Source organism: Saccopteryx bilineata, chromosome 7, assembly GCF_036850765.1.
Source record: "Saccopteryx bilineata isolate mSacBil1 chromosome 7, mSacBil1_pri_phased_curated, whole genome shotgun sequence".
Taxonomy (NCBI): domain Eukaryota; kingdom Metazoa; phylum Chordata; class Mammalia; order Chiroptera; family Emballonuridae; genus Saccopteryx; species Saccopteryx bilineata.
This window is the reverse complement of record NC_089496.1, coordinates 12,272,284-12,297,532: the sequence shown is the minus strand read 5'-3', so window position 1 is coordinate 12,297,532 and position 25,249 is coordinate 12,272,284. Positions and strand designations below refer to the sequence as shown.

The window sequence follows — 25,249 nt, the reverse complement described above, 5'->3', positions numbered from 1 at the left end:
ATTTTAGAAGCATGAGAGAACCGATGGCAACATCTTGGAACTACTTAGTAAAGTACTACCTAGATATTTACTAATATTTGTTTATGACTTGGGGCATCGAGTTTAGTGTGTATGGGGCGCTAGGGGAGAAGGGGTATAAGCTTATGCCTAACAAAAATTATTTCTTTTAAAACTGTAAAAATTAGAAAATAGAGTTTTTATTTAATCATTACCTTAAGGATTTTTCCCCCCATAATTTAAGGGTAGAAATTTGTCTAGGTCTAAGTGAACTCTGAACCTCCAAACATTTTAAAATGTGAAAACCATTAGTAGATTCACTATTGACTTCACTAGTGTATTCAAAGGAGGTTATGGAGTTAGCTGAAACAACAGAAATATACTTGAAAATAAGCTGGCAAACTCTCCGGAATGTCATTTTTTTCCAACCCTAGAATAAATAAACTAAAATTGTAAGACATCTTTCGACTATTTAAAGAAAACCTAACTTAAGCTTACTCCCTGCTCCCGGACCTCTGGACCTTCCTCGGGGAAAGTCCTAACCACAAATGAGCTGCACTTACTTCCGTGGCCACCGTCAGGATGTCAGTGGATGATTAGCAGCTTTGGGGAATACCTATTTATGCCACCCTTTGCTTAAAAAGTATTTAGTGATATCTGGGCCTTAGTAGTTTAAAGGAGATGTTAGAACTGATAGAAGCAAATAAGTTAAATTCTTTTTGCTTCAATAGGATGGTTTTGGAAACTGAAATGAGATTTCAGAGAATTCCTATGAGACAGGAAGCTATGCCTGGACCTCTTGGAGATTTTAAATACATAATATATTTATATTCTCTCTCTCTATATATAAATATATGCAAATATATACATTAGTAACCATAGTTGAAAGACAGATACAATGAGTAAGATAAAACTCGAAGACTAACCAGTTGGATTTCCACATCCAGTAGTCATCCCTTATGAATTGTATAATCATTCATATTTTAAGGGCGAGAGAACTTAGAAGAATTCAATTCCTATTAAATAGTTAATTAAAGTTGGGTGGTAAAAGATAAAAACAAAACAACTGCCCTATGCCCTGCAATTCACAATTAACTTTTGAACTCAGTTTATTCTGGGATCTATAATATCACATATAAAATCACAGATCACCATGTGTGCAAGTCTTTGGGACTCTGGAGGCACGTGGAACAGCCCTGCACATTCGTAGCACATACTTCTCCCAGGACAGGAAGAAAGACCAGGGGAGACGGACGATGGCAGATTATGTCAACTCACACTCCAAACCTTTAAAAGTTGGTTTTGATCTGACTGCTCACAGCAGTCTCTTCTCTAGGTTACTTTAAACTTAGAGAACTCTAGACCAAACATACATAAAAATACAAAGAAAGTGTGACATATTTTTGGCACGTAAATAATAGAGCTAGCACTTGTTTAACCAGAACATTCTATCAGCTCTTATAAATATTCTCATTTTTGCATCACTAGTGAGTATGGTAAATGGGAAACTGTTTCTTCAACAGCTTCCGCACCAATCCATATTGCATAAAGAACTGTAAGATTGTAGGAGGAGTTTATTGTGTGATCATTTTATTTACTGAGTAAGACTTTCCCCCAAGCACATGCTGAAATTCTGACAACCCTAGTAATGGATTGACCTGCCGAGGTACCAGGGGGTTGCCTTGTGTTAGACAATGTTCTGATTCCTGGGGTGACCTGGAAAGCTTTTCCTAAATGAATGACTTGGACAGAATTTCTTCTTTCTTAAGTAGAGAAGTATAGATTTTAAGTAGTTAATTTTATTTAACTCTAAAGAACAAATGTGAGCAGGGCATTCATCCTCCATTAATTTTTTGTGTGCATTTTGGTGACATTAGGATATCTGGCTGTTGCTCTGACCAGTCTGATTTCAAACATAGGGTGATTGGTGCCAACCATGTCTTCTTACCCTCTGATTTTCCAAGCAGAATAGGGCCAGCTTTACGAAACATGAGCAAGTAGAGAGAGGCAAAGAGAGACCCATTAGAAAAATGTGCCAGCGGACATGGTTTTTTACTTCTCCTTAACTTTGAGCACAGACTCAGAGGCTGCAGGGCATGGAAGCTTTAGAGAAATAGCCAACTGGAAAAAAAAAGTTTAAATGATAGATTGTGCCCTACAGTAGTAGTTTCTTTCTTTACTTCTTTCTTTCTTTCTCTCTCTCTCTCTCTCTCTCTCTCTCTCTCTCTTTCTTCCTTTCTTTCTTTCTTTCCCCCTTCCCTCCCTCCCTCCTTCCTTCCTTCCTTCCTTCCTTCCTTCCTTCCTTCCTTCCTTCCTTCCTTCCTTCCTTCCTTCCTTCCTTCCTTCCAGAAAAGTAAGAGCTTTTAGAAAGATAATTTTTCCTTGGTTTATCCCCTCCCCACCCCAATGTGAGTCTGGCTTTAGAAAATAACTACAATTATATGCACAAATCTGGGAGACATTACTCTTCCTTTCCTGCTTTGTTAGCTTTCTTGAAAGATTTATAATGTTTTTGATATTTTCCTTTAGTTGCTCTTCTGGCCTGATGACATGTTTAAAATGATCATATCATGCTGTATGTCTTCTGATAATGTAAGAAATTAAAGCAAAGAAATCCAAGGGTTGACTCTTCACTCCACTGAAATAGAATTTAACAATCACCTTCTGTTAGATTACAAACCATACACCTGGAAGGTTGGTAGATGACGGTCTGGTGAACACCTGGTGGGACCTAAGTCACTTTAGATGTCACTCAACAGTGCCCTACCAAAATCTTCTTATTTTTCTTTTTAAATTTCTTATTTATTCTCTTTTCATGCTCTTTCCCCTCTTCCTTTTCCTCAGCCCTTTGTGCAGAACTGTCAGGGAGACTCTTAAGTATTGCTTGGTGCAAGTCAAGCTGAGGCAGTAGTTGTGATGGAGTGGACTGAGGAGAGACAGAACACTGCGGACATTGGTGTCAGTGGCTGAACATGGCCAGTGCTGTTTCTGCTTTAGAAGTCAGGTTCCAGGGTCCTTAGGCCTATGAAATAGAGCAGCTTAAGACAGTCATCCCAGATGGGACTGTAAATGACCACGAAGGCAAACTACTGGAATGGAGTTTATCCCGGCCTATCACTAACACTGCAAAAGCTAACACATTCAAAAGTAGCAAATGGTGGCCACATCCAGGTATCAGGACAACTTTCCTCATAATAAAGAAAAGCAAACTTTCAAGGCTGATTTTATTTCACACTAAGACTCCAGGAAAGCGTCATATCCTAAATGTACCCTTGGTCTAGATTTTGAAAGAAATGGCTTTGTGCACAGTTTTAAGGATAGGGATGGGTGAGTAACACAGCTGATTAATTTTATGAATGATTCAAGCTTCAAAATGCAAAGAACAGCATTTTTATGAATTAATTTGGCACATGGGATGCTGCTGTAAACATGTCAATTAAATTTTGGTACTCAAGTCCCCTTTCATGTTTTAATTAAAGCATAAGTACCACAAGCTTATTATCAGTTTGGCACAGAGAATGAATTCACTCATTTTTTCTTGCTTGAAAGAGCGTTCATGTTTTGGCTTTTCTTTGTAAAGAGGTCTAGTAGGAAAGACAATACGAGGATGGAATCAGGAATCATAGTTGGTTATTAAACATGTCTCTGGCTTCTGGATTTCCAACGATTCCAAACACAGAATGAGTTAAACAGGAATTAAACAGTTTCTATTGCTTGAATATAACATTACCACATAAGTCGCTAACACATTTTTGTCTTAAAGAATCCCCTCTCTTTACTTTTTTCCCTTATCCCTTTGGTAATGTGAAGGCAGTCAGATATGTTTTAGCTGTAGTAGAAGCCATCTCCCAGTCTATTTGGTTCTCTTCCTCAGCTTTCAAATGACTCAGATTCCCCATCCTGAATGCCCCCTCCTCACCTGTGCACTTCTCTGGGAAGTGTACTCCCTAATGGAGCTTTCCCTCCGTCACCATCAGTTTCATCTCTGATTTACTGCTGCCAGTCTGGTTCCTGCTCTTCTGGCTTTACTGAACTGCCCTCTTTAAGGTTATTGATGACATCTTAACAACCAAGTTGAAGGGCCATTTTCTTTTTCCTCATTCTGATTGATTTCTGTACCTTGTCTGATACTGTTAATTCACCCTTTATGACCCTTGATTTATTTCTAAACAAGGAAAGGTCTTCTTCTGGAAATGATTTCTGCTTTAGGTTTCTGGGATACTCCATGCTCTGGCTCTTTTGTCTTTGGATGGAGCTGTTCATTCAAAGGTCCTGGCTATGAATTCATTATTTCTCACTAATATTTTCCCTTAGCAATGGCCTAATTATCTTTGTCTCTATAGCAGGCATCCCCAAACTAAGGCCTGCGGGCCGCAATGCGGCCCCCTGAGGCCATTTATCCGCCCCCGCCGCACTTCCAGAAGGGGCACCTCTTTCATTGGTGGTCAGTGAGAGGAGCACTCTATGTGGCGGCCCTCCAATGGTCTGAGGGACAGTGAACTGGCCCCCTGTGTAAAAAGTTTGGGGACCCCTGCTAGTATTCCATTGGGCACATAGACTATAGAAGTTGTTAAATAAATGTTTCTTGAATTTAATTGTTTTAAGACACCAATATAGCAGACCCTGTAGACCGCAGCATTATTATACTATAGAGTGGTGGGATTCAGCCAGTTCGCACCAGCTTGGCAGAAACAATACCTAATTTTTTGTTGAGTTTGGCGAACCAGCTGTTAAAACGGCACTTGTCATCAGAGGACTCTCTAAGGTGGTTGCCTAAGTAGCTGCCCAATGTGGGAATCACAAATTTACATTCCTGACTCTTTTATAACATTCATCTGCTCAACAGCGGATTCTAAGTGCCTGTAGTAATGTTCATTCCGTCTACAGGGGAAAAAATTGGAAGTGAGGACACCAATCAAGAAACAGTATGGAAATATCTTAAATAACAGTTTTATTTTCAGGTTTTATATAATATTTGTTCATTAATATTTTAAAACTCTTTCTTATAATCTAGTTTTGTGTACTTCTTTTATTGTTCTTATTTAGGTATTCAATGCATTAAATAATAAATTACCTTTCAGTGTATATTTTTTATACTTAAAACAATCATTATGGCAGAGAACAGGTTATTAAATTAATTGAATCCCACCACTGACTATAGAGTTATCACTTAACTTCATAATTACATTATTTAGGTACTCATACTAAAATTTTGCCTCTGTACCTAAGCAGCTTATGCAGCTAAAGTTAATAAAATACCTTATAATTATGATAAATATATCTGAGTCAAAAATCATGATACAGAATTTGATAAAGGATATTTTATAAATGTAAGAAGTAGTATGGGAGATTTGTTTACTTTAGATGCACTCAAAGTTTTCCAGAATATTTTGATAACTTGTATGGACATTTAACACAATATTTTGATTGGTTTTCTTCTTGAAAATCTGGATTATATAGTAGTATAATATACTGAAACTATATTATAATTCTTCTCTTTTAAGTAAAGTGTATCTTTTGAAATGTTAAAATAGTATTTTACACATACATCAAGGTAATCTAAACTATTAGATAGGTCTTAGATCTTCTCTTTTTTCTTTTGTCTTTAAATAAAGTACTTTCAGAAATTAAGTTTTGTTTTTTTTTTAAGAAATGTACTTGTTTTGGCTAGTAAGATGAAATATAGAATTTCAAATTAAGTCCTGCTTTCATTTTGCAACTGTAATTACTAGGTTTCATTTTCCCTCTAGGCAAAAGATATTCTAAAAATTATAAGGATTCTACAGTCAGTATATAAGAATAATCATATTTTAAAAATTTTCAGACCAAGATAAACCAATACTTTAGACATTATTTGAGGATAAAATGCTAAGCAGTATCTTCCGTATTTTCTATTTATCCAGAAAAAATGACACAAAACTCTATAGAATAAAATGATCTTAAGCACATATATTTTCCGGGGGGTGTTAAAACATGCCAAGATGAATAATGAGCTGTCATCATGGGCACACGCTAGAGATGTGCTGTGAGCCTACAGATCTGAAAGTACTTTATACAAAACGCTTTTTTCTGCAATTGTTTTAGTGTTTCGCCTTTCAAGTCAGTGCTTTAACCAGCTGTTCAAAGCACTTCTTAAGAATAAAAAATTGAGATCTTCTTTTCCATGTTATTAATTTCCATAATAACAGTAAATACTTTAGCCTTAACTAAAATTGTTAAGTATTTTCAGAATGTTTAGGTCAAAATTTGTATTCCATTTAAGTAAATTAATTGTTACTAACAGTTCTTAAACTTGAAATTATAATGTTCTATTTTAACTTGAAAACTATTGAAATATAGCATTTTATAATTGGCATGGTTGAATAAAATTAAATTGATATAGATATTTAATTGATGTGAAAATAATTTCATTCTATATTCATGAAATTTCTAATAAGTTCCTTGGAAAAGTCTAAATTGCAAATCTCTTGAAATACTCTAGCTTTTTATATATGTGTATCTAGTTCAGGAATGTCCAGTATAAATAAAGTGCAATCTACATAAGTAATTAAAAAATTTCCAGCAGCGATATTTAAAAAAACAAAACAAAATAGGCACAAAAAATTTTAATATATTTTAAACCTAATATACTCAAAATATTATTTTAGCATTAATCAATATAAAATAATTAATGAAATATTACACATTTCTTTTTTTGTGCTGTCTTTGAAATCTGGTGTGGACTTTACACACATCTCATAGCTTATCCAAGTTCCGAATAGACACATTTCAAGTGCTCAACAGCCATATGTGGCTGGTAGCTACTCTACTGGATGGCATGGATCTGGTCAGTCTGGTGGCTTTCTTTGTCACCTGGTTTTTGTTTTGTTTTTCTTTCTTTCTTTTTTTTTATTGTATCTTTCCAAAGTGAGAAGTGGGGAAGCAGACAGACAGACTCCCGCATGTATCCAACCAGGATCCACCCAGCATGCCCACTAGGGGGCGATGCTCTGCCATCTGGGCCAATGCTCCACTGTGACCAGAGCCATTCTAGCGCCTGAGGTGGAGGACATGAAGCCATCCCCAGAGCCCGGGCCAACTTTGCTCCAGTGGAGCCTTGGCTGTGAGAGGGAAAGAGAGAGAGAGAGAGAAAAAAGAGGGGAAAGGGTGGAGAAGCAGATGGGCGCTTCTCTTGTGTGCCCTGGCCAGGAATCGAACCCAGGACTTCCACACACCAGGCCGGTGCTCTACTGCTGAGCCAACCAGCCAAGGCTTGCCATCTGGGTTTTTTTTTTTTTTTTTTTTTTAAATTTTATTTATTTTATTTTTTACAGAGACAGAGAGTGAGTCAGAGAGAGGGATAGACAGGGACAGACAGACAGGAACGGAGAGAGATGAGAAGCATCAATCATTAGTTTTTCATTGCGCATTGCAACACCTTAGTTGTTCATTGATTGCTTTCTCATATGTGCCTTGACCACGGGCCTTCAGCAGACCGAGCAACCCCTTGCTGGAGCCAGCGACCTTGGGTCCAAACTGGTGAGCCTCGCTCAAACCAGATGAGACCGCACTCAAGCTGGCGACCTTGGGGTCTAGAACCTGGGTCCTTCCGCATCCCAGTCCGACTCTCTATCCACTGCGCCACCACCAGGTCAGGCAGCCATCTGGTTTTTAATTGAGTCTTTCATTAAAGCATTTTACGAAAGAATGAAATATGATTTTTCTTTTGCCCTATTTTCTTTCTTGGCAGCCAGTTAGGCCCACCTTGATGAAATTTCTTTCTATCTTAAATACATGCTTATATGGATGAATAAAATAAACACAGTGATCATATACTAATAAACTGATACTACTGAGATGAATGATTTGTTACATGAAATGGAAGATGTCATTCACAGGACTGTGAGAACTGAGGAATACTTGCCAGAGGAATCCATTCGAAAACTGGTCCTTGGTGGCACTTGTTCTGGGTGGGAAAAGGGGAATTAAAATTGAAGTTTATTTATGGCATATTAAAATTTATCTTTACTTTCTTTTTGTTGCTATTATAAATCACTCCAAATTTGTGTTCATGTTAATAATTATTTTTTCTCTAAAATCTATGGAAGTTAATGAACAGCTTTACTGTTTTTGATATATATATGAACATAATAAAACTAGCATAGTATGTAAATGTATTTCACAAGCACGTAAAATAGAAAAACCTGAATTTCTTTAGATCAGAATGGTAAAAAGATCACCATTTCCAAATACTGACCTTTGATTCTCATATTATAAGAATGCTTATTTGAAAATATATATAATCAATCCAGAACTCAAAATATACACACAATAAATACAGGCTTTTTAAAACCATGTTATAATATTGTATCATCAAATATTACAATGAAAAGTGGAAAATTCAATCAACAATTGGGTTGATTTGTGCACACCATCTAAATATTTTGATACTCTGTATAGTTAAAGTTATATATAAGTAGTTGAGTTAAATTGGTTTATTTTAGCAATAGAGATTTTTCGGAACTATGATATAATTTATTCTACATGTTACATAAAAATTCATGAACATGAGTATAAAATGTTAGGAAGCACTATAATATATATATGGAACACTAAGTTGTATCATTAAATTACAAACATTAAAATACGACCAAAATCGAATTACTTTCTAGTTGATTTTTGCTTGTTTCTAAGAGAGTTCTACACTATTCAACAGCGGAGATGAAAACAGAAGCCTCCTGAGGGCGGTGAGCGGGCCCAGCACGGAGGCCTGCTGCGTCTGACCGTCTGACCGTGTCCTCTCTGCACCCGGCACAGCTGGTCTCTCTACTGCAGGCAGGCCCGTCACCCCGCCAGGCAGTCTGTGTTTTCACAGTAGAGGCATATTTGTTTTCCAGCAAAATTGTTATTTATTTTTTTAAAAAAACCTCCATGTTTAGTGCGACTGCTTAGGTTTAAGAATTGAGAAAAATACTTTCATCAAAAAGGGAGAGAGTTGTATCAGAAGGGATAGGAGACCACTACCACTGAACGTTTCCATTAGTTGTAAAACTGACCTTTTATATCATCATAATCTAACTTGGACCTACTTGTCATCCAGCAATTACACTCAGTTTACTGCAGCCCTGATGGTCTCATATTTATTCATGAAAGCACTTTGGGTTACACTGTCAACTTGTGCTACCAACAAAATGCTTTGACATACTAAATAACTTTCAATCAAGGACTTATTTTAGAGTTTACTTCTCACATTACTCTCCTCTCCCATTAGCCTCTGTCTGATTCCAGGAGCATTAAGTTTTAAACTACTGAATGAAATAAATTTATAAGCTATTGGATTGGATCTATAGTCTAAAATACACGTGAAAAATGTATCCCAACTTAACTTTTATCTCACTATCTATTTATTACCTAGCTCCAGTGGTGGAATTCAGTTGGTTCGCTTCAGTTTGGCAGAACTGATATCTAATTTTTTGTTGTGTTTGGCAAACCAGTTGTTATAAATGGCACTTGTAATCAGGGTTCTTTCTCAGGTGGGCGCCTGGGCAGCTGCCCAATGTAGTAATCACAAATTTACATTCCTTACTCTTTTTTAACATTCATCTGCACAACAGCGTATTCTAAGTGCTCGTAGTAATGTTCATTCGTCCATAGGTGAAAAACATTGCAAGTGAGGATGCCAATCAAGAAGCAATATAGAAATATCTTAAATAACAGTTTTACTGTTTTTTTTGTCAGATATTACTTAATATTTTTTCATTAATATTTTAAAACTCTTATAATCTAGTTTTGTGTACCTCTTTTATTGTTCTTATTTAAGTATTAGATGCATGAAATAATAAACTACCTTTCAGTATATATATTTTTATACTTAAAATGGTCATTAGGGCAGAGAACTGGTTGGTAAATTATTTGATTCCCACCACTGCTTCACTCATATCATGGTAACTTTCTCTATTAAAAGGAACCTTTTAGAAATATAAATATTACCATAGATACTACCTAAAAATATTTTTTAAATTAGATTTATAAATTAAAATCTACATATTAAAAATGGGAAAGACAGCTTAACTGGGTTTACTGATCTTCTTTGTCAATATATTATAACTGCAAAGTGACACATAATGTGATATATTAGAACTCCACTAAGGGGCAAGTATTTTTCACAGATCAAACCATAATATAAATTATACTAAAGACAGCAATAACAATTTTCCTACAGGAAAAAGGTACAGGAAATTAACCTTCATAAGACAGTTAAGGACATTTTAAATGATAATGTGACTAATTTTTTCTAGGTTATTTTTTTATGATTCTTATACAAAAGTCACTGGTAAAAGTGTCTTAGCATTTACATGTCATCTTATTTCAATATTTCAATAACGCACCGGAGGACACTTGTGATGGCACTTTAAGGCCCTTGGACACCAGCAGTGTCCCAGTAGGGGAGGCCAGAGCTGGAGCTAGCAGTGTTCAGACATGAGGATGTTCTCTGGGGAGGTCAGGTGGCCTTCTGTGTTCATTGCAGCTACGGCACACCCGAAGATATCAAAATCCTTCTTAAATCTATTGATGGGTCCTCTTTGACTGTACTGAGTATTTAATCACAAAGGGCAGAAGCCCTCGCACAAGATCTGGAGCTCCGACTGTGAGCACGATGTATCTGGTGCTTCTGTCTTCTGTCCTGTGGCTCCCACCACCAGCTTCCACTGCCTGATACTGGGAAACACATTTTTTTTTTCATTTTCTGTTGCATGAGGTTTTAAAACTGTTTCTATATATTTCTGCATCACTTATTCCAAATCTGAAATCTGTTTTTTGGTGCATGCTCTAGTTTTTATGCAATTTTAATTTCTTTTTGTTACAGTTAATGGCATGCATTGGTTTTTAAATTGGAGTTAAAAGGCAACAACTCTTGGATTGAACATAACCACAAGGCAATTAATGTTTCACAAACATCACTTTTTCATAATTGTAGTTGTTTTAAAATGTAAAAAATTATTATCTGATAAAAACACCCTTTTATTTTGCTTTAAGATTGAATCATGACTTCTTCGAGTAGGCGTAAATGTAAGAATAGTCCTGACACCTTCTGTTATATATGTGGCTGTTACACACTTCAACGTCAAAGGCACAATATTTTATCATTTGTGACACGTGCATATATTGCCTATTTTCAAGTTCCCCTTGGCGATCAAGACAAGAATTGGGCTCCTCATATTGTGTAAAATAGTTTTGAGAAAATGCTTCGTGACTGGACAGAAGGAAATGCAAAGGAATGCCTTTCGGTATTCCCATGGTTTGGCATGAACCTAAGGACCACAACAGTGACTGTTATTTCTGTCTGATCCACACAAAGGGCATTGGCAAGAAAAAACAGCATGTGATCTCATTACCTAATATTTCTTCAGCAATACGACCTATCCCACACTCTAAGACACTCCCAGTTCCAGTTTTCAATGGTTTTATTTCTTCTAAGAATGAAGAAAGTGAACATGGTGATCAAGAGTATTTTGATAAGATGCATAAGGAAATGGTTGTAGAATCTGAAGGGTCTTCTTCTGATGCCAAGCAGTCATTAACCCCTCAGCAGTTTAGCCAACCCGAATTGAATGACTTAGTAAGAGATTTGGGCCTATCAGAGAAAGCAGCTATTAGCCTCCAGGCTTCAAGAAAAGAATGTACTTCACCGGTCAGCTAAAGTATCCCATTTCAGGAAGTGTGAACAAATTTTTGTGGACTTTTTTCCGAAGACAAACATTTTGTTTACTTTCATGATATCAGTAGTCTTCTCAGCCAGCTAGGTGTTACCACTTATAGGTCAACAGAATGGCGGCTATTTCTTGACAGCTCTAAACGGAGTCTGAAATGTGTTCTCCTACACAACGGTAATGTTTATGCAGTGGTTCCAATTGGTTATTCAACTCATCTGTGAGAAGATTATGTCATAAAAATTGTCCTTGACTTTCTGAATTTTGAGGAGCATAACTGTATTATTTGTGTGGATCTTGAAATGGTAAATTTCCTGCTAGGACAACAGAGAGATTTCATGAAGTATCCTTGCTTTCTGTGTTTGTGGGACAGCCAAGCTCGGTAGAAACACTGGACACAGAAGGAGTGGCCAAAACATGAAGCTCTGGAAGTAGGGATGCAAAATATTGTGAATGAACCTATAGTTAATCGAGACAGGATCATTTTCCCCCACTTCACTTCAAACTTGGTTTAATGAAGCAGTTTGTTCAGGCTTTGAATAGAGAAAGTGAATGCTTTCAACATATTATTTCTGCTTTTTCTGTCTTGTCTTTTGAGAAGATAAAAGCAGGTATATTCGATGGACCTCAAATTCAAACCCTCATATGTTATGAAGAATTTGCCAGGAAGATGAGTAAGGAGGAGAAAGCAGCATGGCAGTCTTTTGTGGCAGTTTCAAAGAACTTCATTGGCAACAAAAAAGCAGAAAACTATGAACTTTGGTTCAAAGATGCCATTGGCTTTCCGTGACATTGGATGTAAAATGAGCATTAAGATTCACTTCCTGAACAGTCACCTTGATAAGTTTCCCGAAAATCTTGGAGCTGTTAGTGATCAGCAGACTACTGCTGGAGCATCAAACGAGATTGTACTCAACAAGTACACAAACACAAGAGCTACAAACGCAAATTTTTACCTGAATAGAATTTAAATAAGTTTTGTGCAAATTTTATGATTAAAATAAGTGTTTTAATATGTTCTATTTTGAAATTGTAGACAAATTCTGATGCAATCATATCTTTTAGTATATTAGTGTATTTACTGCATTATATAAATTTCACAAAGTTGATGCCCAAGAAGACATTCTACTTCATTATGTTAAACTAAATGTTGAAAATTTTACAATAAGATGGAAACCTAAAATCTTGAATTGCAAAAAACCTGTAGCTTACAGAGAAAAACCAATGTCAGATTTGAGATCAGCACACTCGAATTAGGTAAGAACAAGTGTTTTGTGGATGCAACAAAAACTTTGTTCCCCAGTGTTATATGACTTCCCTTTACTACATCATCTACTAAAGAAATAGACATCATTTCTGTCCAAAGAAAGCATATATCTAAATGTACAGGCCACAAATAAAAATTTTAATGGCTTGCAGTGTTGTGCTGGGGTGGCTAGTATTTTTATACTGTCCCACCTTTCCAAGTGTTCTGCTCTTAGAATGGGAGATGGTGCAAACTACAACCCTTGCTCAGTAATAATAAGGAAGAAGCAGCAGAAAAACTGATAGTTTAAAAGTATAGCTTCCCATTTGTGGTTATCTTTGAATTATATGTGCATTGCAATACTGAACAATGAAAGAATTCCACAATGAACAATAAATAACAAAAGAGCAGAATAAAAACCATAGATGTCAGAAACACAAACTGTCCATTTTTGATCGGCTACAAATGATAATTTCATGTCACAAATAGCATTAAGACACAGTCTGCTCCTTCGTTGTGCTCTTTAATGGCCTGCGGTGACTTTAAATGGCTACCTTTGGTGTGATACTCAAGCTTATAATGGGGTAATGCTTCCTAATTTATGGAAAGAAAAAATGATTGTGTGAGCTCCCTTTGAAGAAATTCCAGAGGAATTTCTATTTCATAGAGGTTATACTATAAGGCACATTACACCATACGGATCCCTGACATTTTTATGATCTTACAGCTGAATGATGTCTTACTGCAAAGGAGTATGGACATGTTGTACCTCATAAATTCTTTAAAATAACTAAGGTTCCATATGAAGAGAAAAAAGTTTGGACGACTTTAGTCATAATTCAACTTGGGTTCATGCCAAGGCACAAAATCGTGGGGGAGAGTCTCAGGGAATAGGAATTGTTCTTTGCCTCTTTCTGTTTTCATCTGCTTGTTTGCTCAGCTTCGGGGCTACAGTGAAGATATGCCCACGACATGGCCCCTTGGGCCAAGGATGATAAGACAAACCTCCAGACTCAAAGAAAACAGAAGCAACAAAACAAAGCCCTTATTCTTAAATCAACTTCATTATCATGATCAAAACTTTATTTGGAAAGGTTCCAAAGTCACCTTCTCTGGGGAGCACTTTGTATAGTCTTGTTTAGCAATGGAGAGGAATCATGATGCCGCCATCTGCAGGTGTGTAAGTATGATCTTTCCAGGAGTCAGGAAGACAGACAAGAGTGGCTCCCTTTTGGTCCTGTGATTATTGCGATGTTGCACCTGACTTAGTCCTCTGTGAGAATGAGAAGTCCTCAACACCGTACTTGAATGCGTGAAGCCTTGCTTCCTAGGTTTTCTACTTAGTTTGCCATGTTCTAGATTTGTACGTATGTACAATTTTCTGGGTATGGAGGGAGTAGGCTGGAGGTTTGGCTACTAAGACAAGCCACCACGTGTTTTACTTCAAATTAGAGATAAAACATGATGGGCAAAAATGTAGTTCTCCAAACAAGGTAACCTAAAATAATTAAGTAGGTATTGAAATTTTTATTCATGGTCAATACATTTAGATATATGCTTTCCTTGGACAGTAATGATGTCTATTTCTTTAATAGATGATGCAGTAAAGGGAAGCCCTATAATATATCATTCAGATAAGGACAACCAGAAGAGTGAAAGGAGAGCTATTAATAATTATGCCTGGGCCACACAGGGCAAGACTGTTCTAGGCAAACTGGTATGTAGAGTCACTTTAGGTAATCTCAGGGGTAAGTCATTCATTATAAAATGTTTATCAGAGCCCTGGCTGGTTAGCTCAATTTGTTAGAGCATCGTCCTGATATGCCAAGTTTGTGGGTTCCATCCCCCGTCAGGGCATATACAAGCGTCAAACAATGAATGTATAAATAAGGGGAACAACAAGTTGATGTTTCTCTCTTTCTCTCCCTCAATAAATAAAAAAATAATTTCAGTGCTTATCATATGAGAAACACGTGGTTGAAGTGATGTTGTACTCAGAGAGAAGGAATGGCGGGAGGAGGTCTGAGGGAACAGCAGTGAAGACCTGTGGAAATGGGCTGTTTTCTCAAGCTTAGCAATGGTGTACATTGTCCAACATTCAGAATGCTAGCATGCAAACCGAGAAAATTCAAGATCTTGCTCTTGTGATTGCAGGGAGAATTAAGGCCCTTTTTCATGAGATGCATAAGGAAAGGACAGAGACGGTAGAAGTAAAAAATAGTGTAACTATCCCTCAACTCAGACAGGAATATTTTCCTTTGCTTCCAATTTTAAAATACACAAGTAATGGAGACGGCAAGAAATCAATTGTCAACAAAGGCTAAATCCAGAGGAAAGTGACATTTATCTTAAAGTCGTGAGTAGAGAAGGGGATGGGATGATTTTTGCTCTTTTATGGGAATTGCTGGTAATGACAGAGGGTCAGTGCTTAAATAATTAACACAAAACCCCATTGGTCAAACTTCTTTTGGGGTTTTTTTTAGGGGCATGATTCTTCTTCTTTTATGTATAAAAGCTTTAAACTTATATGGAATCAGGTTGGTAGAAAAAATACGGTTTTTGTAGAGTTCTCCAGTAGGGACTAATTAGATTTTTGATAATTAAAATATATTTAACACAGACATTTTCTGAGAATAAAAAATTATTGGTCTAATTGTATTGAAACTATTTTCCATATTTACCACAAAATTTTGCATGTTAAAAATATCGCTATTATTTGCTGTGTTGTGTAATGCAGTCTTGCTCAGAAATTGTTTTCCTATGCTCTTCTTTGTTGCCCCCATTTCACTGTGAGCTTTTGATGAGCAGAGAGAGACTCCTTCTGTGGTGTTTCTCTCGCAGGAGTCACTGGCGGGGTTCTAGATGCACACTGAGGGCTCACACGTTCTTGTTGACGGATGTGGAGCCTGGAGCTGCGCTCCCTGCACCCTGCCTGCTGCTCTGAAATCCAAGGCCTTCCCTGCCCGGTGGAGGAATATTCCTCTTCTTTCTCCTCTTTCTTCAGTCCCACCACATCCTAAGAAGATCTCATGAAGATGAGAGGTATTTCTAGCTTCCCTCTTTAAGTGTGGACCTGTCATGTTCTGTTTCATGTGACACTAGTATCCTCCGGTTGCCTTTGCTTGTTTAAAAATCACTACATTTTTTCCTAGGAATACATCTTTATTAAGATGTCCTGTGCCTGCACATTAAAATGTCAGCATAATCTAATTATGAGCCAAATGAGGCACAGCAGCATTTCCACCACTTGATAAATTTCCATCCTTTGCAGGGGACTGGTGACGTGAATCCAAACACTTCCTGACAGCGCGATCTCACCACTGTTCTGTAGCTCTGTACAGCGGAATCTTGTGGGCGGAGGTACATCCTTTTATTCAGTCTCTGCAACCCAGTTTTGAATGTGAATACAAAAAAAAATTTCTTTAGTTTCAGATCTGGTTACAAAGGATGGTGCCACGCGATTGCTACAGACCAGGAAGGTGTCAAAGGGCTTAGATCACCTAGTGCTGATCAGGATGCTGTCCACATTCCCCCTGATCCCAGTGACTTTTCTCTCAGGAAAAAAAATTTCAGGGACACGATAATAAATAGACCCAAACCTAAGTTTATGCATGTGATTCAAAGGAATTAGAAGAGGAGTGGGTCACAATCAAAATTTTGACTATGGGCCTTTCATTTGGATGCATACATTTCATGACCATTAAAAAAACTTATTTGAGGTTGGTGAGAAATAGACTGCACTTTCACCCATTTATTTAATAAAAGTATTTTTAATATTGTTCTAAAAATTTAAATGAGACAATGAAGCATTTTTATAGTTGGAAACTTGAAATATATGGAGGCCAAATGGCTGTTTGTTCTTTTAAAACACTCGCGTGTGCGCAAGTGGAGTTGATGGGCCAGCTACCCAGGCTCTGGAGAAAGGGCCCCGTGTGCACCACGTCTGCTTGGTTCCTTCATCTTCAGGGCAAAGCTTTCTTGCCTTGATGTGATTTTTGTGTTTCATTACCACTCCATTTAGTGTATGAAATAACAGGACAGAAAAGGGTGGGGAAGGAAACGAGGTTGTCCTCTTTGGCTTCCTAAGAACTGTGACCCTAAAACCATTATTGTGACCTTAGAAACAGTAGAGGAAGCAGATAGAAACAAGGAGGGGGGCATGATTACTGGTGGCAGCAGCAGTGACATACGAGGGACACTGGTGGGGGCGGAGAGGACGAGCTGAGGAATGGGATGTTTGTTCTTGTGGCTGCAGAGCCCAAGGGGATAAAGTGCTCCCAGAGGAAGACTGGGAGAGAAAGTCAGAGCGGGTCAGAGTGGATTTGTTTGCTTGGTTTGCTAAGGTGAGGAGTGGAAAGGCAATGAGAAGAATCAGCATTGCGGAGGCTAGATAAAGAAATCAGAATTCTTTCTGGGTTGACAAGAAGGTCATGCACAATTCATGCTCGAAACTGAGGACACAGCAGTATTAGGGCGTCACAGAAAGAGGACGAAATAAATACCAACATTGCCTTTGTCCTGAGTAATAAAGTCTTGGATTAGTTAGGAAACTCCAAAAGGATGAGGGCAGGTGGCCAACGAAGGAACAGAAACAGGAGGAAGCATCTCCTGATGCTCCCTAAATATAATAAAAAACTAAACAAGCCAAGGGCATGAGGATATTTTGACCCTGCCATCTGTGTCCACTTTTCACGCTAGAACTTCGCTGTGTCTTGATCTCCGTTTCTTTATACTTATTCTCCTTTTTATCCTGGTTGAATTTGGCCAAGCAGGACGTAGTCCTCATTTTTAATATCTTCCATAGTGCTGAGACTAACGTCTTCAATGACTATTTGCTTATTGAAGCATAAAAGGTATTAAGAATTGTGCTGAAATCTTCTCAGTTTTTTTCAGTTTAATGAGCATTAATACCCTAAACTTATACCTTATATTATACAGCCAGAAACGACTACTGTATTCTTACTCTATCCTAGCAAAGTCATTCAAACTATGTAATCCTTTAAAGGCATTTCCACTGTTTATCAAAAAAAGAATGAAATCGACAGCCCAGTATTAAAAGGGGGGTGGTCATAGGGGAGATTCATTTTGATGAAAATAATTTCTCAATGGCCTGCTGTTCTAATTATTTTATCAACCAACTATTTTCAATGTTGAGAGGATAGGAAAAAGGTATTATGTCTCCTTTCCCCCTTACCAGCTGGGTTCATAATTCTCAGCCCCTGTGCTCATCAAAGGGTAAGCAGATCTGAGGTCTTCTAAGATCAAACACAATTTAAAACTTGCTATTTATGCTTCAGTGAGAAAGTTAAAAAGAAGACACCAGTGGATCTCCGAATCAAAGCTCAGCAGACCGTAATGGGAGTGGCAGGGACCAAGCCTCTCACTAGGCTAGGTTCCTCCATCCACTTACTCAGGTTCACATTATACTGTGCGTTTCCCCACAGATTACACATTCACAGCATTCAGACTCCTGTCCTCTAGCACGTGCAGAGACGACTGGTTAGGTGTCGGGAAGAGGCACAACGAATGTATATGCAGTACTAAAATCTTTTGTTTTTTAATATTTATAAAGTGCAATGAAACAATTTTACAGGATCTTCAAATAGGGTAATGCACGTGACATTTTATTTCATGACTGAACTTTCAAATGGGCCCTGCTGCATTAATGAGAAGCAGAGGCTTCTGGCACCTATGATTGGCACCTGGCTCTGGGCTGCTTTTGGAACCATTACTTTCATGACTGTGAGATGGAAGGATTTGGCTGACATTAATCACAGCCTAAATTCCTCAGTGTCTGCATTCAAGTCTCTAAGAAAAATCCAAACCAGACTCAAGATCAGATTAAACGGAAAAAACCCAAGCATTTATTACCTGTATTTGGTGCAAAGCAAAACTGGCAACCTCCTTTGTCCCTTCCCCCATCCCAAATACATTCCTGATTTGTACACAGGGGCAATGGGAGTAAAGCAGGAAATAGAATTTAACCAAAAGTTATAAGCTTTTTAAATTTTCTTGTTTTAGAGTCAACAGCCTTTTTTTTTTTTTTAAAGAAAAGTTCATATTAGCTGGCTTTACTTTTGAGACACTTTGAATCTCAGAACATAAAATCACCAGATCACTTCAGCCTCCTGCAGGACTTAGCTGTTGTTAATGTACCCTTGTTTTATGTGGCTTTCACTTACGCCTACTTTCATAAATGGCTCTCGACTTCTCGTAGAGCTCGTACGGGTCAGGCTTCCTTGGGTCGAAGGCCTCTGCGGAGTCGGGGAAGCAGCTCCTGTGGAGGGCGGGAGGGAAGGGCAGGTTCTGCGGTATGGCTGGGGCAGACAGACTCGTCTGAGGACTGCCCTGGTTCTCCCAGCGCTCCGTCAGCTGGAAAAGGAAAACACAGGCTGACTGACATTCTTGCTCTTTCCTTTGTCACAAACCACAATCCTCACTTTTTTCTTGCCTTGTGGACTTTTCTTCCATGAAACATTTTAGAATTTTGGTTTAAGTGCTTTGAGAGAAATGACTCTGTGTCTATATAATAAAGTACCATAGGCTGTTATAAATACAAGTGGTCCCTGAATGTTGAATGCAGACTTCTATTACCTTGTCACCTGCAGGCTGGTGATTTTCAGCAAATCACTTAATCTGTCTGTTTTATTTATTTTCCTCCTATAAAATAAAGGTAACATGTATCTCAAGATAATTTATGTGTGTTTAGAAATGTATGGAATTATTCCTTTTCTAATACGGTCCGATACATGACACTGTTTTTACTGAAACATAAGATAAAGTAGTCTGCACATTCATTTGAAACCTATGCATAGCCCAACAATCTCCTCTATTTGAACATTCAATCACTTTCCTTACAGTTTGTAAGTAATAACACAACCATCTGGGATTTATGAGTTGTTCCAAGTTTTCTATGAAGCCTCAGTTACTGCTGATCGGGTGGCTTCTTCCCCAAACACTGCTGCTGCCACCATCACTTATTACAAGTCTGTAGGACACTTGGCAGTTCACTATATCCTTTCACACACATTGTCTGCTTTGGGTCTTGCCATAGCCTCCTGAGGTTGATAAAGCAGGGACTAACATTCTTTAATTAAAAATAAAAAGCCACTGAGATCAACTATTGGCATCACCAATTTCACTTTCATTCGTGAGCAACTGATTTCTCATTCAAACTGACCTTCCACTTTTCTGCTGCAAACAAACCTACTTTGTGTAAAAATTAGAGTAGGTTATTCTCTTGCCTAAACTTCTGCATTGGGTCAGCATGGTCCTCAGGAGAAAGATCAAGTTCCCAGTGGGACATTAGTGTCTTCCCAGGTCCCAGATTCTGCTACTTTTCTTATGTCCGCGAATGGTCTGTCCTCTCATTCCCTGGGCTCCATCGGGGTCTGTCCTGCCTCTGAACTTTGCATACTTCTTTAATTTCTCCTTCTACCTGCATTTCCCATTTTCTGCTCTTCCAGATCCCTTTCTCGTTTTACCTGGCTATCAGATTCTGATTCTGATGAGGTGTTTCCTCTTCCAGAAGGTGTTAGCTGACCATTCCTGATCTGGTGACATGTCCCTCCTGGATGCTCCCACAGCACTCTCTCCCTTCCCTCCCACCAGTCATTACATCCAATTATCACTACAAGCCTCCTCAAATAGATCATTCTGGGGAGAGAGGCTGCAGGCCATGAAGATTTTCTCATTGTTGAATTACCATTACATAGTAAAGACTCAGAAAATATTCAATGAATGAATGAAATAATAATAAAAAAATATGGTCACTTGGTCTTTCTCAAGCCAGTCTTGATACGCACTCTTTTGAGCTTGACAGAATAACTTTCTGTCCTCTACTGTACGGTAGTGCTTGCTTTCGTGCTGGCTACATGTTGGCCAGGGCTTCAGTGCCAGCTCTCCCCTATCAATGAAGAATATTTTAATGCCGGAGGGGATGTGGATACAATGTACTGTATAGGTGACTGTGTATCACAAAGGTCCCCGTGACCTGTTCACCTACCTCAGACTGTGGCAGGGGTCAAGTGAGTCAACAAATTAGAAAAGAAATGGGTTAGTGACACTCCTATCAATAAGATTCATAATATGATCTAAATGTTTGTATCTTTTCAAAATTCGTATGTTGAAATCCTAACACCCAACGTGATCCTACTGTGAAGTAGGGTCTCTGGGAGGTGATTCGGGCCACCTCATGAATGGGATTAGTGTCCTAGCAAAGGAAACCCTACAGAATTCCCTAGTCCCTTCTCTCAGGTATGGTTACAGAGAAAAGATTGCCGGCTAAGAATGGGCTCTCAGCAGACATTGAATATGTGGGTACCTTGATCTTGGACTTCCCAGCCTCTGGAATTGTAAGAAATAATTTATGATATTTTGTTGTAACAATCTGAAGGGACTAAGACAAGTGGCTTCATTTTTAATTGTTTTCTAATATGAGCTACTGACAAAAATTCATTTGAACAAAGCTAACAAGGATGCAAAATACTTAGTCAAGTTCAATTTCTTGATGTGAAACATAATCTTTAGAAGCACAAAGAGGCCTTGCAGCTGTCCAGGGCAGACCTCGAGTCAGAACCATATATGATGGAATGCTTTTATACATAATAATACATGAAGAGGAATGACTAGTAAATTTGCTTTGTGTTTTAGCTAATTTTCTGCCTTTTATCTCCATTTAGTAAAAATCTTTAAATATATACTTTATAATTTGTTTGACAGCAAAATTCATCTGAGAGGCCATTCTGGGCAATCTGTTTTATTTTTCTCTTTGACCTCAGGCACCACATGGATGCATTCTGGCTGTGACTTTTCCCCTCCTATTTCCAAACATAAATATTATATTCTAAAAAGTAAATAAATCAGAAGCATGGTCTGAGTAGCTGTAGTAGCCTACTTGTCACCATAGAGATGCAGCAGATCTGTAGTTCTTTCTCCCATCTTCCATCAGGGTTCTTTGATACCCATGTAGGTCTTGCTGGATATGCATTATTTACATATAGTCATTGGAGCAAGCATGCTTCTGCTAAAAAATGAGCATTTCTAAAAAACATTCTTAAAACTACAGAACAAACAATGCTTTGGGCACTGTTCGGCAAAGTTGCTGCGGCAGACTGACAAATTCTACAACTTTGTTAGCACAGAGGGGGGATGAGTGAGGAGCCCAGTTCATGTTGCGCAAGGCATCGCAGCGTCTTACCGCGATATTCAGCAGCCCTCAAGTCACTCTGCCAGGGTTTCTTAAAAGTCTGGAGAGCAGCAAACCACTGTGCCCACGAAATTACTGAAACAGCAGACTCCTAGTCCCACCACCCAACTCTAATTGAACTGTTTGTCCGCCCCCCCCCCCCCCCGAAGATCCTGGAGCAAACCACTGCTCTGGGTTCAGAGGTCACCCTGCTCACTGGGACTCTGGTGTTGATTGGGCAGCAACTTTTGAAGGGTGCCCCTTGCTGACTTCTCCCTTCTTTCTCAGACAAACTGGGCTCTGGACTTTTGCTTTCCTGTTGGGATTCTGCTCACTTGTTCTTCTCAACCTTCATGGACCTAGATTCTGATTCTGCCCTTTGTCCAAGTCATTGGCCTCACTTGATGTTCCTGGCCGTGACCTGTCTAGAGGTGTGCTTGTCCAGTCTCAGTGGTGTCCATAGTCAAGCGGACATTTATGAACATGTTACTAGAGTAAGGAAAAATGGAAACAAAGTTGTTTTCTATATCTGGGAGAGTCCTGCTATTTCTGCTGGTCTTAGTGAATGAATGAATGTCCAACTATGAGAGGACAGTCACCTTAATATCAGTGGACAGAGTAGAGCTACAGCCTACAACAGAACATCAGCAGTAAAATAGAAAAACTCAATCACGGTGTTGTTAATGTTTTAAACCCTATCTTCTGATTCTAAGGTGCACACTGTGAATAGAGGGCTTGGGAATAAGGCAGGTCCTCTCCCAAACGTCATGAAATACTCTATTTAGAAACTGTTTCTTCCTGTAGAAGCTGGGTAGTCTATATGTACTTGCTCACTGGTTTAGGGAAGTGTTGGGAGAGGAAGGCATTTGGCTTGAGATTGTACCTAAAGAATGAATTCCGTTCCCTTCCAGATGAGGGAATGAGAACTCACTACCATTAGTGTATTGCTTGTTAAATGGGAAGTGACTATCTTGATATGAATTGGCTTAAGATGTGGATCAGTAGGACAGGTTAGGAAGTGACACAGGAACAGGGGGAGAAGAGATCTTACTCAGGATAACATTTCCTTCTGACTAAGGTTATCATCAGTAACATCATCGACACTCCTCAGAGGAGAGTGCATACATCCATAGACTGTGGGTACAGATTTATGTTTGTTTAAATGAACATTTAGCAAACAATGTTCTTTCCTAAAGTGATTAACTTACTGAGTCTACTCATAAAGGGTCAGCTTTCTGGGATGACAGTAGTTTGTGTTTACAGCTCAACATGTAAAGGCTCTGACTTAAGCACCTTTCATGGATGAACTCTTCACAACAGCCATGTGAGAGGGCATTATTGTTGTTCCCGTTTCACAGAGGTAGAACTTGCGATATTGCAAGCGTAAGCAGCTCGTTGGAGGTCACGAGCTAGAAGCAAAATTTGAACCCAGCCAGATGACTTCAGGGCCTGCTTCCTAAGTCACATACTGTACTGTCTCTTGGAGCACCAGGTCTAAGAAACTCCTGACAGCTACATGGAGGACATTATATTGACAGCTATCTCCACTCAGCCTAGGACCTGGAAGTCGTAGCTTTAACTTCTGCATGGGTGTATGGGTTCAGGATTAATTGTAAATTGAGTTCTATAAAACCTTTGGAATTATTGACTATGAATATAATGACTTAATGTCTGCAAGTGCTCTAATTATGCCAAATGGTGTAATTTCAGTATATGTGGTACATATAAGGAAATCCCAAAACTGCATAATTGTAGTACCATGATGAGGTTGCAAGGTTCCTTGTGAAAGTTAGATTAAAGGTGTGTATAACCATGAGTACAGATTTAACGCTGATGATGAAAGGAAGGAATTATTTAGAGTTTGGCCAAGATAATACAGATTTCAGTTTAAACATTTTTAAATACCTCTTCAAAATCACATCATCACTAAGTGGTTTACTCAGCCTAAACAGGTTTGATTTTCCCCTCTGAAAGTCTCTGTGGTTCCGCGAGCCAGACCCCAGCTGAGGACGGGGGGCGGGGGGTAGGGGGTTAGCAGGGGTTAGCGGGGGGTGGCTCTCCGGTCCCACAAGCCGAGCCGGAGCCAGATCCAAGCAGAGGACACAGACATTGGGCGGGTGGGGGGGCGGACGGACGGGGGGTTAGGGGGTTGGGGGGGGGATTACGGGGGGGAGGCTGGTGGCTCTCCGGTCCCACAAGCCGAGCGGGAGCCAGATCCGAGCAGAGGACACAGACATGGGGGGGGGGTGCTCTGCGCCCGCACAGCCTTCCTCTGTTCTGCTCCACGCTCCCTGCTTTTCTCTGGGAGAAGCCTGGAGCTCAGGCATGTTATGGGGCTCAATAATACTTTATTTTCCCGTTTCAAACCATTTTCAAGACATGTTATTTAATTAGGCCAGTTATTGCACCTGAAAAGTATGCAAAATTACATTATCTCTATTTCTGAAATGAGAAAATCAGGCAGTTTAATACTCCCTCAGTAAAAGAAGTAAGAGAAGCATAAAATTAGCTCAAGAATTCCCTACTCACTGGCCACACTCGGGGCACTTTCTTCAGAGTCGCTTGCTGCGAGAGGAGAGAAAGGAAGGAGGTAGAAGACATGACTCCCTGCGTGTGGGGACATGATCACCTGGGCACAGCCCTCCTCCAGCGGCTTTCATAGGCTCTCCTCCGGGCAGGCATTCTCACACACCCGAGTGCGATCCCGGGCAACCAGGCCCAGATCTTGGGACTTGGACAATTACTAGTTTCAATCTAATGGCAAGTAAACCTCATTTCTAATTGCAAAGCCAACTACTTGGTTAACCAAGCCTTACAGAAAGATGACTGCGGTCCATCAGCCTCCTATGGCGGCACCAATATTACAGGATAAGGAAAGTAGGCCCAGAGAGGTCGGGTGATGGTAGACATCACCAGGGTCTGGAGAAGACTCAGAAGCACCACTTGAGTTACTGTCAGGTTTGATGTGTGTGTGTGCGAATTCATATGTGTATATGTATAATACATACACACATATATGTACATACGTATATGTAGACACATATTTTCACATATATATATTTAGCTCTGTATATATTAAAATGTAAATATAAATATACACAGAGATAAATTTCTCCTGGATCAGATCTA

At 38.9% G+C, this 25,249-nt stretch overlaps 1 protein-coding gene across 3 annotated transcripts in view; it reads right to left on the bottom strand.

The window, feature by feature from the left end:
• The window catches only part of MAGI2 (membrane associated guanylate kinase, WW and PDZ domain containing 2), a 1,730,241-nt gene that overhangs the window by 200,811 nt on the left and 1,504,181 nt on the right, over positions 1 to 25,249 (bottom strand). For 2 of the 3 annotated variants that reach the window (XM_066240549.1, XM_066240551.1), the window contains 2 exons: positions 19,116 to 19,305; positions 7,901 to 7,942 (listed from right to left, as the gene is read on the bottom strand). In XM_066240549.1, coding sequence (XP_066096646.1) covers positions 7,901 to 7,942; positions 19,116 to 19,305 — 232 coding nt within the window. The remainder of the gene's footprint in view (positions 1 to 7,900; positions 7,943 to 19,115; positions 19,306 to 25,249) is intronic. The other variant, XM_066240550.1, reaches the window with a different exon arrangement.